Genomic DNA, 15,039 nt, shown 5'->3' on the forward strand with positions numbered 1-15,039 from the left:
TAAGAAAACCCCTAAAGGATTGTGAAGAATCGGACATCACTGAAAAATGATGAAATAACAACAATTCTTTCATTTACCCCCAGGTACCAATTATTATCTCTAAGCATCTAGATTTCTCCTCTGAGTCTCAGATCCAGATTTCTAACTCCCTGTTAGGTATCTCCACCAGTTGTTTTCATCATCTACTAAAATGATCAGATAACTAAAATGTGATAACATCCAAAAAGCTTTTTGCAAATCCTCAAGTGCCCTAAGAATGCACTTGAAGCAACATTCGATCTGTTATTATTGCCCTCCCCCGGACCACGGCAACAGCCAGCTTCTTAAGTGATCTCCCTGCCTCTAGTCTCATCCCTCTCTGAGCCAGCCTTTAGGTAGTTCCCCAAATCGTTTCCCTAAGATACAGGCCTCGATATCATGCCCACATCCACTGTGGGGCTCCCCACTGCCAACAGCACAAGATAAAACCTCATGAGCCTGGCATCTAAGGCCCTCCCCAACTTCCCTGCAGTGGACCTTTCCAATCATTTCACGTCACTCCTCAGACACACTTTTCCTCCTGGCTATTCCCAGATCTCCTTCTGTCTTTCTGTCCTTTTCTGATTCAATGTACTTTTCCTATATCATCTATCAAGTCTGCCATAGGATTCCATCATATTTCTTCCTTAAAGGCACAGCTCAGCTGCTAGCTCATCTATGAAGTTATTCCCCAACCTCTTGTCAGCTACAAGTTCATCTTCTTTCCCTGATCTCGCAGAATCCCAATTTCAGTTTGAAAAGGCCTTGGAAACCTTTGATTTCATCCTGTTCATGATCAAGAATCTTCCATGCATATGCAACATACCCGACCAATGGGTGGCCAATCCCTGCTTGAAGACATCCAGCAAGGAAAAACCCACTCCTCGAGGCAGCCCACACCACTGGGGAGTTTGGTCTTACAGCTGACTCTGAAATTTCTACCCAGTAGATTATAGAATCATAGATTTAGGGCAGTGATTCCCAAAGTGGGCGCCACCGCCCCCCGGTGGGTGCTGCAGAGATCCAGAAGGGCGGCGATGGCCACAGGTGCATTTATCTTTCCTATGAATTGCTATTAAATTTTTTTAAAAATTAATTTCCAGGGGGCTAAGGAATACTTTTTTCTGGAAAGAGGGCGGGAGGCCAAAAAAGTTTGGGAACCCCTGATTTAGAGCTTGAAGGAACCTCATCTCATCTACCCCCTTCATTTTATAGATGAGAAAACTGCAAAACCAAGATGGCGAGTGTCTGAGGCACAAAGCAGAGACGGCAGTTGGGCCCTCTGGAACTAGTCAGAACAGACTATCCAGCTTCCATGTAGCAAGCTTTGAACCCTTGAAGACAGTGATCATTCCCAGGCTTTTCTTCTCCCCATATCATCATATCACATGATTGTGGGGCTCCTCAACATCCTTATCACCTTCCTCTGGACACACTCCAGCCTATCAATGAGCCCTTTGAATATGGCTCCCAGAACTAACCATGATGCTTTGGTTATGGTCCCAGCAGGGCAGAGTTCAATGACGCCATCACTACCCCAGCCCCGGGCCCCCTCTGCCTCTTTCTTCATGTAGCCCCAAAGACCACGTCCACTTTCTTGGGCTGCCTCGTCATACCACTGACTTCTGGAGAGCTTTCACTGTCTAATTCTTCTTCAGACAGCCGCTCTCCAACAGTGCCCCTGCCCCGTGTGGTTCTTGTGAAACTGAATTTCTTCCCACTAAATTTCATCTTATTAGATTCAGCTCAATGCTTTGGCTGCCTTCGAGATCCTTTTGGCTCCTGACCATGCCATCCGCTAGGTTAGCCATGTGTCATCTGCAAATCTGAAGAATGTGCCATATTTACCTTTATCTAAGGCAGTGATTAAAATGTGAAACAGCCCAAGGCCAAGCACACATCTCTAGGGAACTCCCATCCAAGGCAACATTGAACCATTTCCTACTGGCGACTGTCCACTCTTTGTGCTCAGCCATTCAAATGGTTCCAAGTGCACCCGACTGTGGCCACTTTCCTCCATCTTGTCTCATCCTTCCTCTGGCTTTTGAACTGGGTTTGGAAAGAGATGTTGGAGATAGACAGATAGGTACGTAGATAGATGGATGGATGGATGGATGAATAGATAGAAAGATAGACAGATAGATAAATAGATGTATAGATAGGTGGACAGATAGACAGACAGACAGATAGATAGACAGATAGATAAAGATAGCTAGAGCTAGCTAAATAGATGTATAGATAGACATGGACAGACAGGCAGGCAGACAGACAGATAGATAGATGGATGGATGGATGAATGGATATGTAGATAGACAGATAGATAAAGATAGATAGATAGATGTATAGACAGGCAGACAGACAGACAGATAGAGAGACTGATAGATAGATATGCAGATAGATAGACAGATAAAGATAGATAGATAGATAGATAGATAGATAGATAGATAGATAGATAGATAAATGAGTAGATAGACATGGACAGGCAGGCAGACAGATAGATATATAGATGGATGGATGGATGGATATATAGATAGACAGACAGATAAAGATAGGTAAATAGATGTATAGATAGAAGGACAGACAGATGGATGGAGAGATAGATATGTAGGTAGATAGACAGATAAAGATAGATAGATAAATAGATGTGTAGATAGATAGTCATGGACAGACAGGCAGGCAGGCAGGCAGCTAGGCAGGAAGGCAGATAGACAGAATGAACAAAAGTTTGGGGAGAAAATTCTCAGGAGGAAGACTGGAATTTGTGACAAAGTACAGTGATGGTAACGAGTGACTTGTGTTCGACAGACGGTGAGCAGATTAGCTTGGCTGGAGCGAAGGGCTACATCTGATACCTTGTTAGCAGCCTACGCTCTCGAGTCCCTGAACGAAGGATCCTGGGACAATGTCCAGCAGAGCGGGCATATTTCTCATTTATTTTGGCCCATAAAGAAAAAGAATCTCTCCTATGAGAGGAAATACACAATTGCTGATCCAATCATACCTTAGATGTGTATCGTCCCTTTCTTATAAGAGCTCACAGTGGCGTCTCACATAATATTTCCTCCTCAATTTTATAAGATGAAACTTCAGAGGGGGAACCGACGAATACAACGATGTTGTCAGCAACTACTCCTTTGAGAACGAATCTCTTTTTTAATGAAGAAAAACTCACCATGGAAGATCTTGGCGGGAAGGGAAGGGGGGAGAGAAGTGGGTTGTGGTACAGAGCATGGAGGGACAGGAACTGAGGTTGGTTTTGAAGACAACATCTGAGACTTATTACTCTTAGAATGGAACTCGTAGGCCTCCTGGGCCACTGGGCGAACCCCAGCTATCAATGGCAGCCTTCAGACATAGGAGAGGGCCAAGGGAGGATCATCTTTGGCTTTGATCTTTGGTCTGTTCCATCAAGGAGAGACCATCCCAACTCTTCATCTACATAGCTTTGCTTCTCCCAGAGACGTTTTCCTTTGAACATCCAGATCTGTGATTCCTAATGGAGGGTCTGTGAGCATTTTTTCCTTTAATATTTTGAACTCTCCATTTCAATATATTTGCTTTTCTTCGTAACACTACGCCCCTTTGGTTAATGCATTAAAAGCCTTCTGTTCTGAGAAGGGGGCCATAAGCTTGGCCAGATTGCCAAAGAGGTCCAGGACACAAACAAGGCAAAAAATCCCTGATCGGGAATATATTCTAAACAAGAGCTAGCAATTCCTCAAGGCTTTAAGGTGTACCAAGTGCTTAGCACACCTTATCAAATTTGGTCTTCATAAAATGCCTAAGAGACATTATTATCCCCATATTATACACACAGAAACTGAGGCAGAAAGAAGTGAAGTGACTTGGCCAAAGTTACACAGTGAGAATCTGAGGCAGGATTCAAACTCAAGGCTTCTGATCCAAGTCCAGCACTTTCCCCTCGACCTCCCAGAGGTCTCAAGTATAACTTATTATACTTGTATATATATATATATATACATATATATACATACATATATGTATATATATGTATATATATAATATATACTTGTATATATTATACTTGTATATACTTGTATATATAACATACAAGTATATTAGCCAAAGTTAAGACCTTGAAAAGGTTGTTGGGGCAGCCCTAGCATTCCCGAGGTGGGCTTTCATAACTAGTCTGCCCAAAAGGCAGCTTCCAAGCCTTTGAATCTGGCTCCAAGATGGGTCAGAATCTCCCAGGGCAGCCCTGCGATGCCGCCACCGAAGCCTGTCCGGGGAAGCCCCTTTCTAAGTACGGCCACCCTTGCAGATGAGCCGGGCCTCCCGCCCTTGTTCTGTGCCCAGCAAAAGAATATGGGCTTGTGAACATGCTCGATCTGAAACGAGGGCGAGCGTCGAGCAGAGGCTTCACTCTGAAGAGCAGATCGATTCCAGCCCGGAGACTTACCGTGTCATTCTGTGCGAGGGAGACGTCGGTGCCATCTCGCCGATAATGGGTTGCTGTGAAGTTGTCAGCCAAGAGGCCTCTGTAAGAAAACAAGATGAGAAGGTCGATGAGACCGTTGCCTCTCGATGAGCTCGGGCTCCTCCGGGAAGAGGGGACTTGACGGCCCGTTAGGTCCGAAGCCCCTCATTTTACAGAGGAGTAAATGGACACGCTGAGCGACTTGTGTGAGATCACGCAGCCTGCTCGGGGAGGCACTGGGAAGCAGAGCCCTGTTCTCTGACCCCCCAGTCTAGCATTCCTGGCCCTCACACCACATCACCCCTTTTTTCCCCTTTATACAGAGCAGAATGTTAAAGCGGAAGAGACACCATTAAGTTGTACCTCCTCATTTTCAGAAGAGACCAGAAAAGAGAAGCAGTTGTTCAAGTTTCCGTCGGACCTCAGCCTAGAAGCCAGATGCCCGAGCTCTCAGCCCTGAGCTTGTGCCCCTCCAGCGACGACAGTAAGAGCTGGCATTTGTAGGGCATCGTTTATGGTTTGCAGAACACTCTGCCAGTGGCATCTCATTTTGGCTTCCCAACAACCCTGGGAAGTCGATGCGATTATTACCTCCATCTGTTAGTGTTCTGTTCACACAACAGAGACCCGGACAAGTTTCCCACATTGGGGGAAATCCCAGTGGAGGGGGGGGGGCTGCCTTCAGAAGTCATCAGACTGATCCTGGGACCTCCCTGTGATCCACCGCAGATAGAAACAACAACAAAAAGCCAATAAAAAGCCCAAACGTGTTTCCAATAAGGAGAAGTCAACAAGGGTGGAGGAAGCACATGGGATGGATTGGTGTGAGGCGAGAAAAACCAAACAACTACTGATCTCTTCAAGTCCCCAGAGGAAAAGGCTTCATGAGGCCGTGAATACATCTAATCATACATAGGATGCTATTTGGGGAGCCGAAAGGGACCATCAAGTTCATCTAAATCAGCGGTTCCCAAACTTTCATGGCCTGCCGCCCCCTTTCCAGAAAAAATATTCCTTAGCTCCCTGGAAATTAATTTTTAAAAAACTTTAATAGTAATGAATAGGAAAGATAAATGCATCTGTGGCCTCGCTGCAGCGCCCACCAGGGGGCAGTGGCGCCCACTTTGGGAATCACTGGAATCTAAATCAATCAACACCGTCATTTTACAGATAAGGAAACTGAGGGCCCAGGAACTTAAATGATTTGTCCGTCAGATACATGGTAGACAAAACAAATTCAATGGTGGTCGAAAATAAACATTTAGATGTGGCCACAGTTCCCAGCAAACAGGATGTGGGGCTGGAAGGGATCATGGAGGTCATCCGTCCAGTCTCCTTCTCTCATGAATGGACTTGCCCAAGGTCACACGAGGAAGAAGCAGAGCCCCAGATTCAGATTCAGTTGCTCAGATTCCCTCCAAAGCCTCAGCTCTGCTCTTCAAGCCTGGTTTGGAAATTCTGCCTGGCTTTGAGGATGGGGATGGAGTGGTCTCAAAGAGGACCCGTCCCCTCCCCCCTCCACATATCCCTTGAGACATAGCTAATTTGCATTCAGTTTTCCTTCAAGAATTCTTTGGTTTTTGAGGAATTCTTTAAAAGATCAAGTATTTATGAAGTATCCGCCAGATGCCAGCTACTGTGCTGGACCCATTAATGAAATAGTCCCTGCCCTGAGGGAGCTTCCATTCTAAAAGAACATGAAAAAGTCAAGAGGCCAGAAGAGCAGACCCAGAAGAGAGAAGAACCAGACCGAAGAGCTTGGAGGGTCCAACAGAAGGGCTTGGATTAAGTCCTACAGGAACTGCTGCAGATTACTGCAGCCATTTCCATTTAGGCAGAACTTGAAGGGTTCTAAACCTTAAGAAGGACATTGTGATACCAAGGCAGTATTTTTATGAAAGGAGACTCAGAAAGATGAGATGACTTATGAATAAGCATCAGAACCTGAACTCAGGATCCTGTGAGTTTTCCTCTTTGTAGACAATTAGAGTGATGGTGCTTTTACAGATCCTCCAGAAAGAATTCTTACTGCCTCTGGCCAATGCCAACTGAAAGCGAATTCCCTAAGAATATGAGACTTCTGACTCTACTTCTTGCATCAACCTCTCAAACAAGATAGAGGTGGCATGAGTAGGCAAGCAGCCAGTCTGAAAAGGATCTGGGGGCTTTAGTGGACCCCAAGATGGATATGAATCAGCAAGATGAAAGAGTGCCAAGAAAATGAATGCCATCTTAGGCAACCTTAAGTAAGACATAACAAAGAGCAGGTGCCACCTCTTGTTGGGTCTATGGGAAAGGGAGTGCTTTAGAATCATAGATATAGAGATGGAGGGAAGTTTAGAGGTCATCTAGTCCAAATGCATTATTTTCAGGTTGAGGAAAATGAAACAAGCAATAAACTTAGCCAATGGGTAGATCCCTTAGAAATCAGAGAAACATCGCACAAGTGAGGAAGTGAAGACATTATATTGTCAGACCACCACAGGCTTAGAAGTGGAAGGACCAAGAGAGGCTGTTGAGTCCAGGCTCCACCAATGCTGGCTGATGTTTTGGCCCAGGTCATTTGGGAGCAATGGGTGGAGCCTAGATTTGAACCCACTTCCTTGGCTCTTAAGTCGATGGTCTCTCCACTGGACCATGGTGCTCTCGAGGGCCTGTGGGATCTCTCAGAAATTCTGTGATTTATAGAAAATATCAGGAAAATGCAGGGCTGGAGACCAGATTATGCCATCAAGGATAGTTGGTTGACAGACTAATTTCAGGGTTTAAGGATGGGAAGATGAATAGGAAGGAACTGAAATAAGACTCCAGGCCTTTAAGGAATGATGAGCTGTGCCGGCATTCCCAGAAACTAGACTGTGGGCTCGATGGTGGGAAATAAAGCTTGGACACAAGGTCATTGGGAGGGCATGCAGGGATGGGGTGGAGGAAAGGGCCTGAATTCACCCAGAATCCACCTTCTGGCTTCTGGCTTCTGGCCACTCTCCCTATTTCGAGCTCTTTGTCTCCAAAGCCCGGAAACCCTGCAGTGTGATGATGCACCAAAATGAAGAATAATTAGCATCTTCGATCAGAACTCCAGGTCTTGCTCCAGAACTGGAGGACATGATCAGGGCTCAGAGAAGGTCTTGGAAAGTGAACAAGAACAACAACAGAAGACACTTCTTTCCTTGATACTCCAGAGATTTCTTCCAAAAACAAGGGCTCCAACCCACAGCATTAGGACCAAGAAATGGATCTTTCTAGAATCCCCAGCTGGAGCCTTTTCTCACAAGCTCCAGTGGAGGAACGTCTCTTCCTGTCTGTCCTCAGAGCAGACACAGACACTCTAGGCCCGAGTTTCTGCCCCTCTTTGAAGGGCCATTTCAGTCAAAGTTAGAAGCAACATAAAACAACAAATGCTTGGGGATGGGGAGATGTGGGGGACTGAAGAATGATGTCATGGGCCCAGCTGTGCCACTAACTCGCGGAGCCTTAGTCCACTTATTTCCAGTCTCAGCTCTGCCTTGTCTATAAGATGAAGGGGTAGACTATTAGAATACTTAGGAAAAAGAGTCTGGAGTCAGGAAAACCAGAATTCAGATGCTGTCTCCAATAGTAGCTGGGCAAGTCACTCAGGCTCCCTCAGCCTCAGTCTCCTCATCTGTAAAATGAGGGGCATGAACTCCCTGGCCCCAAGTCAAAGATCCAATGAGATCCAGAAATCTGTTATGATTCTCTTATTTCTAAAGCAAGAGCTTTCTCCGTTTGGCCTCCAATATCCAATGCTCTACATTACTTGACGTGTGACTTTGCAATATGTTTTTTTTCTCCTGAATTTTTCTTTTCCATTGCAACCCACACTAACTAGCTACATAATCCAACTTCGGAGCCTGCTCTGTACCACTGCTGCCTCTTACCTCTGTTTTCTTATTCCTGGAGGGCTATTATTTGACATTTATGAAGAATGGTCTCATGGAGAAGGGGCTGGATTTGGATCCATAGGACTCGACTCTCCATCTGCTTCTTTGTGACCTTGAGCAAGTCACTTCACACCCGAGCCTCAGAGGACTAGAGAATCATGAAATTAGGGCTGGAAATTCCCTCAGAGCCCATCAAGTTCACTTGACAGGTGAAGAAATGGAAGTCTAGAGAAGTTAAGCAATTTGTCCAAAGCCAACTAGTAGCAGAATGAGGACTGAATCCAGGCCTTCTGGCGCCGCACTTAGCACCATTTCTACAAATACCATACTGCCTTGGACCAGTTTCTTCACCTGTATAATGAGGGAGTTGGACATCTAAGGGGCCTTCTAATTCGATTCTATGAGCTTTTGTTATTTCTATCATTTTTATCACTTCATCATTCATCATTTCTGATGGTGCCACTCTGGGTAGATGGTGCCAATGAACCCAAGACCTAGGGTATCCTGACCTCACTACACCTTCTCCTCTACTCAACTTTCAAGTGGGTTGATTGTTAGGATGGACAGTCCAGTCATGATTCTCAAAAATTCTGACACACTTGAAAATCTCTGTCTAAACCAGTGCTTCCCAAATTTTTTGGCCTACCGTCCCCTTTCCAGAAAAAATATGACTTAGTGCCCCCTGTCACATACTATCACTGCCCCGTTACAGTTATTCACCGCCCCCAAATGCATCTGTGGCCATCTCCGCCTCCCTAGATCGCTGCAGCACCCACCAGGGGGCGATGGCGCCCACTTTGGGAATCACTGGTCTAAGTAAGTCCCTTCCACTCTGGGCAAGACTCTGAAGATTCAGGAAAATTTCTTGAATCTGCTTTTCTGCATTTAAACCCACTGTTCATGGTTTTGTTCTCCAGGGTTCATAATATTCCCAATCATCCCCCTTGTCTATTCTTGCTGGTTTTCCTTCGGCTCTCTTCCAAGGATCTAAAAATGCTTCAATGAACCCCCTTTTCTTTCATTCTAATTTTGTATAACGCTAGCACTAGTTCTCTCTCACCTGCTCATCTTCCTTTCATCCATTAAAACAATCCCACCAAAATATTTGCAAAACTGCACAGAATAATGCCAAGATTACAAAGGCGTCTAAGAATTGATTTTCAACATAGATTCAGAGCCAGAAAGATTCTAAAAGAGGGAAGAGGCCGCAGAAGATGTCATGGTCCATCGCTATCTCAGAAGAATCCCAAATCATAGAGGCCCCATGGAGACAGAAAGGAGCATGGTGGAAGTCCACCAGCTAGAGCACATCACTTTCTCACATTCAAGAAGTGACTGGCCAATGTATGTGGGACTAGAAAGAGGAGCAAGCAGGAATAGGAACTTAGGAATCTGGAGTCCAAGGCTGAGGCTCTCCCCATTATCCCCTCTGCTTTCGATAGAAATGGACAAGGGTAGCTCCAAACTTGCCTATTAAGTGACTCAGCTTTTTTTTTAACCCTTATCTTCCATTTTAGAATCAACATTTGTGTTGGTTCCAAGGCAGAAGAGAGGTAAGGGTTAGGCAATGGGAGCTAAGTGACTTTCCCAGGGTCACACAGCTAGGAAGTGTCTGAGGGCATATTTGAGTCCAGGCCCCATCTCTAGACTTGGCTCTTAATCCACTGAGCCATCTAATTGCCCCCCTCCCCCCATGACTTGGCTTTTTTGAGCAACATCAGATAATTTAGGGGAGTCCCTTAACAAGTAATAAAATCCATGAAATTGCTTTCTATTCATTCCCAGTCTTATAGCTCAAGTGATTGCCACCACAATTTAGAGAGAGAACCCAATCGGATGGGAACCACTTTATCCAATTAAATCAGTTTTCTTTGTGAGTGGACACAGATCAGGGAGGCTCCAATTCATCATGGCGCATGGCAGGGATCCTGGTGTAATTCATCACCAAGCCAGGAAGTCCAAATGCTGGTAGGTCACCAGACTGGACACTGACAAGTCATTATCCATTTTGGAATGGCTTAAATTTGTGAAACAGTGGAAAACAAATGGGGAGCGGATGGATGGCGTCAACTACTTGGAATATATATTTTAAAATCCATTGACGCAATGTCGACCCCTTCAGCATGATTCTCTGAAGACCATAAAGACATTCGGGGGCTGAAGTAGGTTAATCAGGCCTGCGAATCTGAAGAATGGTCTCCAGGAGGCACTGTGGGCACTGCTAAGCCATCTGGGTCTGGCTGGACTTGAATTATAACGTGTCGTAGTAGGTAGGTTGGCACTCGAGCACCATATTGACCCCATTTCCTGCTGGAGACCGATTTCTTCACGCTGCCTCTTTCTTCAAAGGACGACGTCTCCTACTGGAGACATTTTTAAAATTTCCGAAGGGTAATAATATCTTTTCTTCCTGGAGGATTTCAGGGAGATTTCCAGGAACAATTACGAGCACTTTGGCATGAGGGACGGATGAAGTACCCAGAGTGCCAAGGGAGCGAGGCTCCAAAATGTGGACTCTCCATGGTCCCAGCGGTTCATTCAACAAGCTTGACTGCGTATGATGGCTTGTTCATTAAGATAACTAAAGAATGGGTGGGTGGGAGATCTACTGATCACAAATAGGAGGCCGGCAGTTGTGTTTCCAGCTTTAGAAAAATACAGACACTAGCCTGATCTCGACTAGTCACAGGGCTCCCTGCTGCCTAGCAGGGAATGAATGGCTGGAGAAACAATGAGCGTCACTCACGGCCAAGACAGAGCGGAGGAGCCTCAGACTTACAGGATTTCTGTTTACAATGACGGGTGAAATTCATGGAGCAAGGACTAAGCTGACAAACGAAAAGAAGGATTCCTGAAGCCACACTCCAGCCGGCAGTGGGGTTGCTATTTTTCTGCAAATATTTATTTTCCTTGGGCTGAGTATGGAGGAAGGCATCAGGCATCAGAAAAGATGAGAAAGGTCTTGCTTTTGAACCCAGGACCTCCTGTCTCTTGGCCTGGCTCTCTAACCACTGAGCTACCCAATTGCCCCTCACAATAATTTTCAGTACTTAATGCAATATGGTCATTCAGATCAAATCTTTTAGAGTATTTTTTGGCATTAAAATCCAAGACTGTTCTATAGACTGACTGTTCAGTACAACACACTCTAAGAACGGTGGGGAGCTTTGCCTTTCCAGTCTGGGATCTAATCTTCCTGAGTTAAGTGTTTCCAAGGATAAAAATGTGTTTTTTCTCCTCCTGAAATTTTAAAGAGGGTCTTCTGTTCTCAAAAAACACAAAACAATCTCCACTCTGCCACCTTCATGTTGTCCCTCAAAAAGTCAGCTATGGACCAATAAGCTCTCTCCTCAGAATGTGCCTGGATGGGGGCAGCTGGGGGGCTCAGTGGACTGAGAGCCGGGCCCAGAGACGGGAGGTCCTGGGTTTAAATCTGGCCTTAGACACTTCCCCAGCTGTGTGACCCTGGGCAAGTCACTTGATCCCCATTGTCCAGCCCTTACTGCTCTTCTGCCTTAGAAGCAACGCACAATAGGGATTCCAAGATGGAAGGGAAGGGGTTAAAGAAAAAGGGCCCCTGAAGTTGGAGTCCTTTAGAGTCTCTTTAATACTTTAGATCTTGAAACAGAATAATAGTTAGAGCTAACATGCCGAGAGTGCTTTAAGCTCTGTAAAAACATTACAGATATTTTCTCAGTTGATCTCACTCCAAGGCGAAGTAGGTACTATTAGTATCCTTAATTTAAAGAAGAGGAAACTGAGGCAGTGAGAGATATAGGGATCTGACCAGGCCCACACAGATGGGACGGTCTGAGTTGAGATCTGAGCGGGCGTCTTCCTTTCCCCAAATCCAGCCCTCTATCTACTGTGACAAGTAGAGGCGTCATGGGCTCCCAGGGCCGCGGATGCTCTCTCCATCCGTGAATGCGTTTGGGCTTCCTGGTGCCCTTCCTTAGAGCTGGGCTGGGTCCTCCCTTGTCTGACTTGTCCCTCGGTGGACCCTCTCCCATCTGTTCCCAAGCCAAGGACCCTCCCTGGGGGGCTGCCCTGGAGATGACTCTGATTGGCTCATCAGTGGTATTTTTCCACCCTTGCTTTGGCTGAAACCTCAAGAAGGGGCAGTGAATGATGGGCCTCTTGACATGCGCCCGCCGTCATCCCACTCATCACCTTCCATGTTCCTTAGATACTTGGTGTCCCTCCTGTTCCATTTCCTCTTTGTCTTCAGTGATTCGGGCCGGCTGTGGGCCTCACAGTCCCCCCTTTATTATTTTTTTTATTTATTATTTTTTTTTAATAAATCCTCACCTTCTGTCTTGGAGTCAATACTGGGTATTGGTTCCAAGGCAGAAGAGTGGTAAGGGTGGGCAATGGGGGTCAAGTGACTTGCCCAGGGTCACACAGCTGGGAAGTGTCTGAGGCCAGATTTGAACCCAGGACCTCCCGTCTCTAGGCCTGGCTCTCCATCCACTGAGTTACCCAGCTGTCCCCCCTATGGTCCCCCCTTCAGCTAGCGTCCCCCCAGCTCTTCCTGTGGGCCCTGCAGTTGGAGGTCTCTATTGAAGTTGGAATTTGCCTCATTTAACTAATCCAATTCCAAGAACTTGGAAAAGTCAGGAATGACAACAACAATAATAATACTCAGCATTTCATCAGCTCTTTAAGAGGCAGGCAGTGTCCAAGGCAGGATTCTCTCTCCCTTCTCCTCTGGGGCTTTTGTTTATCTCTCTAAAGGGCACCCCACACCCCCCATTAAAATGGAAGCTCCGTGAGGCTTCCTGAAGGCCACAGTGAGGTGGCACCTTAATGCGCAGAGCAGCTGGCCTGCACTTTGGAAAGCTCGTCTTCCTGAGTTCAAATCTGGCCTCAGGTTGCTTTTTTGTGATTTGGCAGCTGAATGGATGACAAATGAAAAGCCGGGTAGTCAATGCCTTGTACAGAATGACTGCCTGATAAAGAAAGGCCTGTTGACCGACTGAATAACCTACTCAAAGTTAGAACTTTTATTTAGTCGAGGAGTTTTCTCCGCTTTTGAAAACTTCAATATTATAGAAAGAGCCCAAGTACCCAGAGACTGCCCGCGAGTTTTCGTTGGTATTAGGAACTTCCTGGCAAGGAGACCCCCTCGTCAGTGCGGGCTGGCATCCGCTGTACCAGCTTGAGTTGGGCAGAGTTCTCTGGAGTGGCACTCCTCGAACTCTGGTCTCACGACCCCTTTCTGGTCTGAAAAATTAAAGAAGACCTCAAAGAGCTTTTGTTCATGTGCACCCTATCTACGGACACTTCCTACGTACCTGAGTGTGATTTGGGGGCACCGAGGTGGCACGGTAGAGAGAATGCCGGACCTGGAGCCTGACCTCAGACGGCCTGTGGGACCCGGGCAAGTCTCTCAACCCTATTGGCCTCAGTTTCCTTTTTGGTAAAAATGAGCTGGAGAAGGGAGTGGTCAACCCGTCTGGTATCTTTGCCAAGAAATCCCTAAATGGTGTTGCAAAGAGTCAGACACAACTGAAACGACTGAACAACAAACTATTATTATGAGAATGATTTCCATGTCACAGACCTCTCTGAAAGGATCTTGGGCATCCCAGAGGGAGAACTGCTGACCCAGAGCCATGAGAGGTTCCGGGATTGCCCAGCGCGACAGAGCCAGGGTGGGCTAGACGGAGGACTTGAACCCAAGGCAGGCTCTTTCTACAGTGCCATTTGATGATATTTGGGCTCTCCCTCAAAACGTTAACTTGGGACCAAGAGCCTCTCTGCGGAGGATGCGGCTGGCATGTCATCTGAGTAATCTCCCCCGTGGCCAAGGCTGACTTTTTCAACTGGGAATGAAAAAGAAACCTTTTTAACTAGTAAAAAAAGGTCCTCACTGATGATAATGCCAAGACCAGACAAGGGATGGGAAGAAGGGGGAGAGGCAGAGACAGACACACACACTGGAGTTGGGGTCAGAGAATCTTGATTTGGATCGTTACTCAGCCTGTTGCTACTTTTGGGATACGGGCAGGGCACATCCCCTCTCTAGGCCTCAGTTTCTCTTTCTATAAAATGAGAGGGTTGGGCTAGACGACCTCTAAAGTCCCCTCAAGCTCTATGTCTGTGCTCCATTGACCAGTGGGTACGTTTTTCCTCTGAGAACAACTGGAATTTTAGCATTTGAAGGAACATCTTCCCCAACCAAGAAAGCTGTGAATCAGGCAAGGCCTGCTCTCCCATGACCGGCTAAGCTATTTCTCAGCAAGTCAGAGAAATCATAGTAGCCATCCCCGCCATGCCATTCATTCTCCCCAATCCTGCCCCCCCCCCCCCCCAAACTCCCTCAGCTCCCTCCAACCCTCTCCCCCCCTCCTCTGCTCTGAGCTCCCCAACCAAGTCTAGGTCTGTTCTTGAAGCACTTTCCTTAATTGGCGCTGGGAGGCACAGAAGGGAATTTTCCTTGACTAGGAAGTTCTCCAGCCCACTCTCCGACATACTTGCACATGGGCCAGCTGGGTTCTCTTAAAAACTGACCTACATTGAACCAAACTCTTCAAATGTGTGTTAGATCAAATTTGTTTCTTTCTACTTGCACAGAAACTGCTATGCTCTGCAAATTTCCATGATATCATTGCCAGCAGATACAAGCCATGAATGACCCTGGAGCAAAAACAAAAAACTTGTTTTTAGAGATTCTTT

General features: G+C 46.3%; 1 protein-coding gene across 1 annotated transcript in view; it reads right to left on the reverse strand.

Annotated features, from left to right (window-relative positions):
- ADAM12 (ADAM metallopeptidase domain 12) overlaps positions 1–15,039 on the reverse strand; it is a 377,713-nt gene that overhangs the window by 146,603 nt on the left and 216,071 nt on the right. The window contains exon 4 of the mRNA XM_044660350.1: positions 4,442–4,520. Within this exon, the coding sequence (XP_044516285.1) occupies positions 4,442–4,520 (79 nt within the window). The remainder of the gene's footprint in view (positions 1–4,441; positions 4,521–15,039) is intronic.

This window comes from Gracilinanus agilis, chromosome 2, assembly GCF_016433145.1.
Source record: "Gracilinanus agilis isolate LMUSP501 chromosome 2, AgileGrace, whole genome shotgun sequence".
Classification (NCBI taxonomy): Eukaryota; Metazoa; Chordata; class Mammalia; order Didelphimorphia; family Didelphidae; genus Gracilinanus; species Gracilinanus agilis.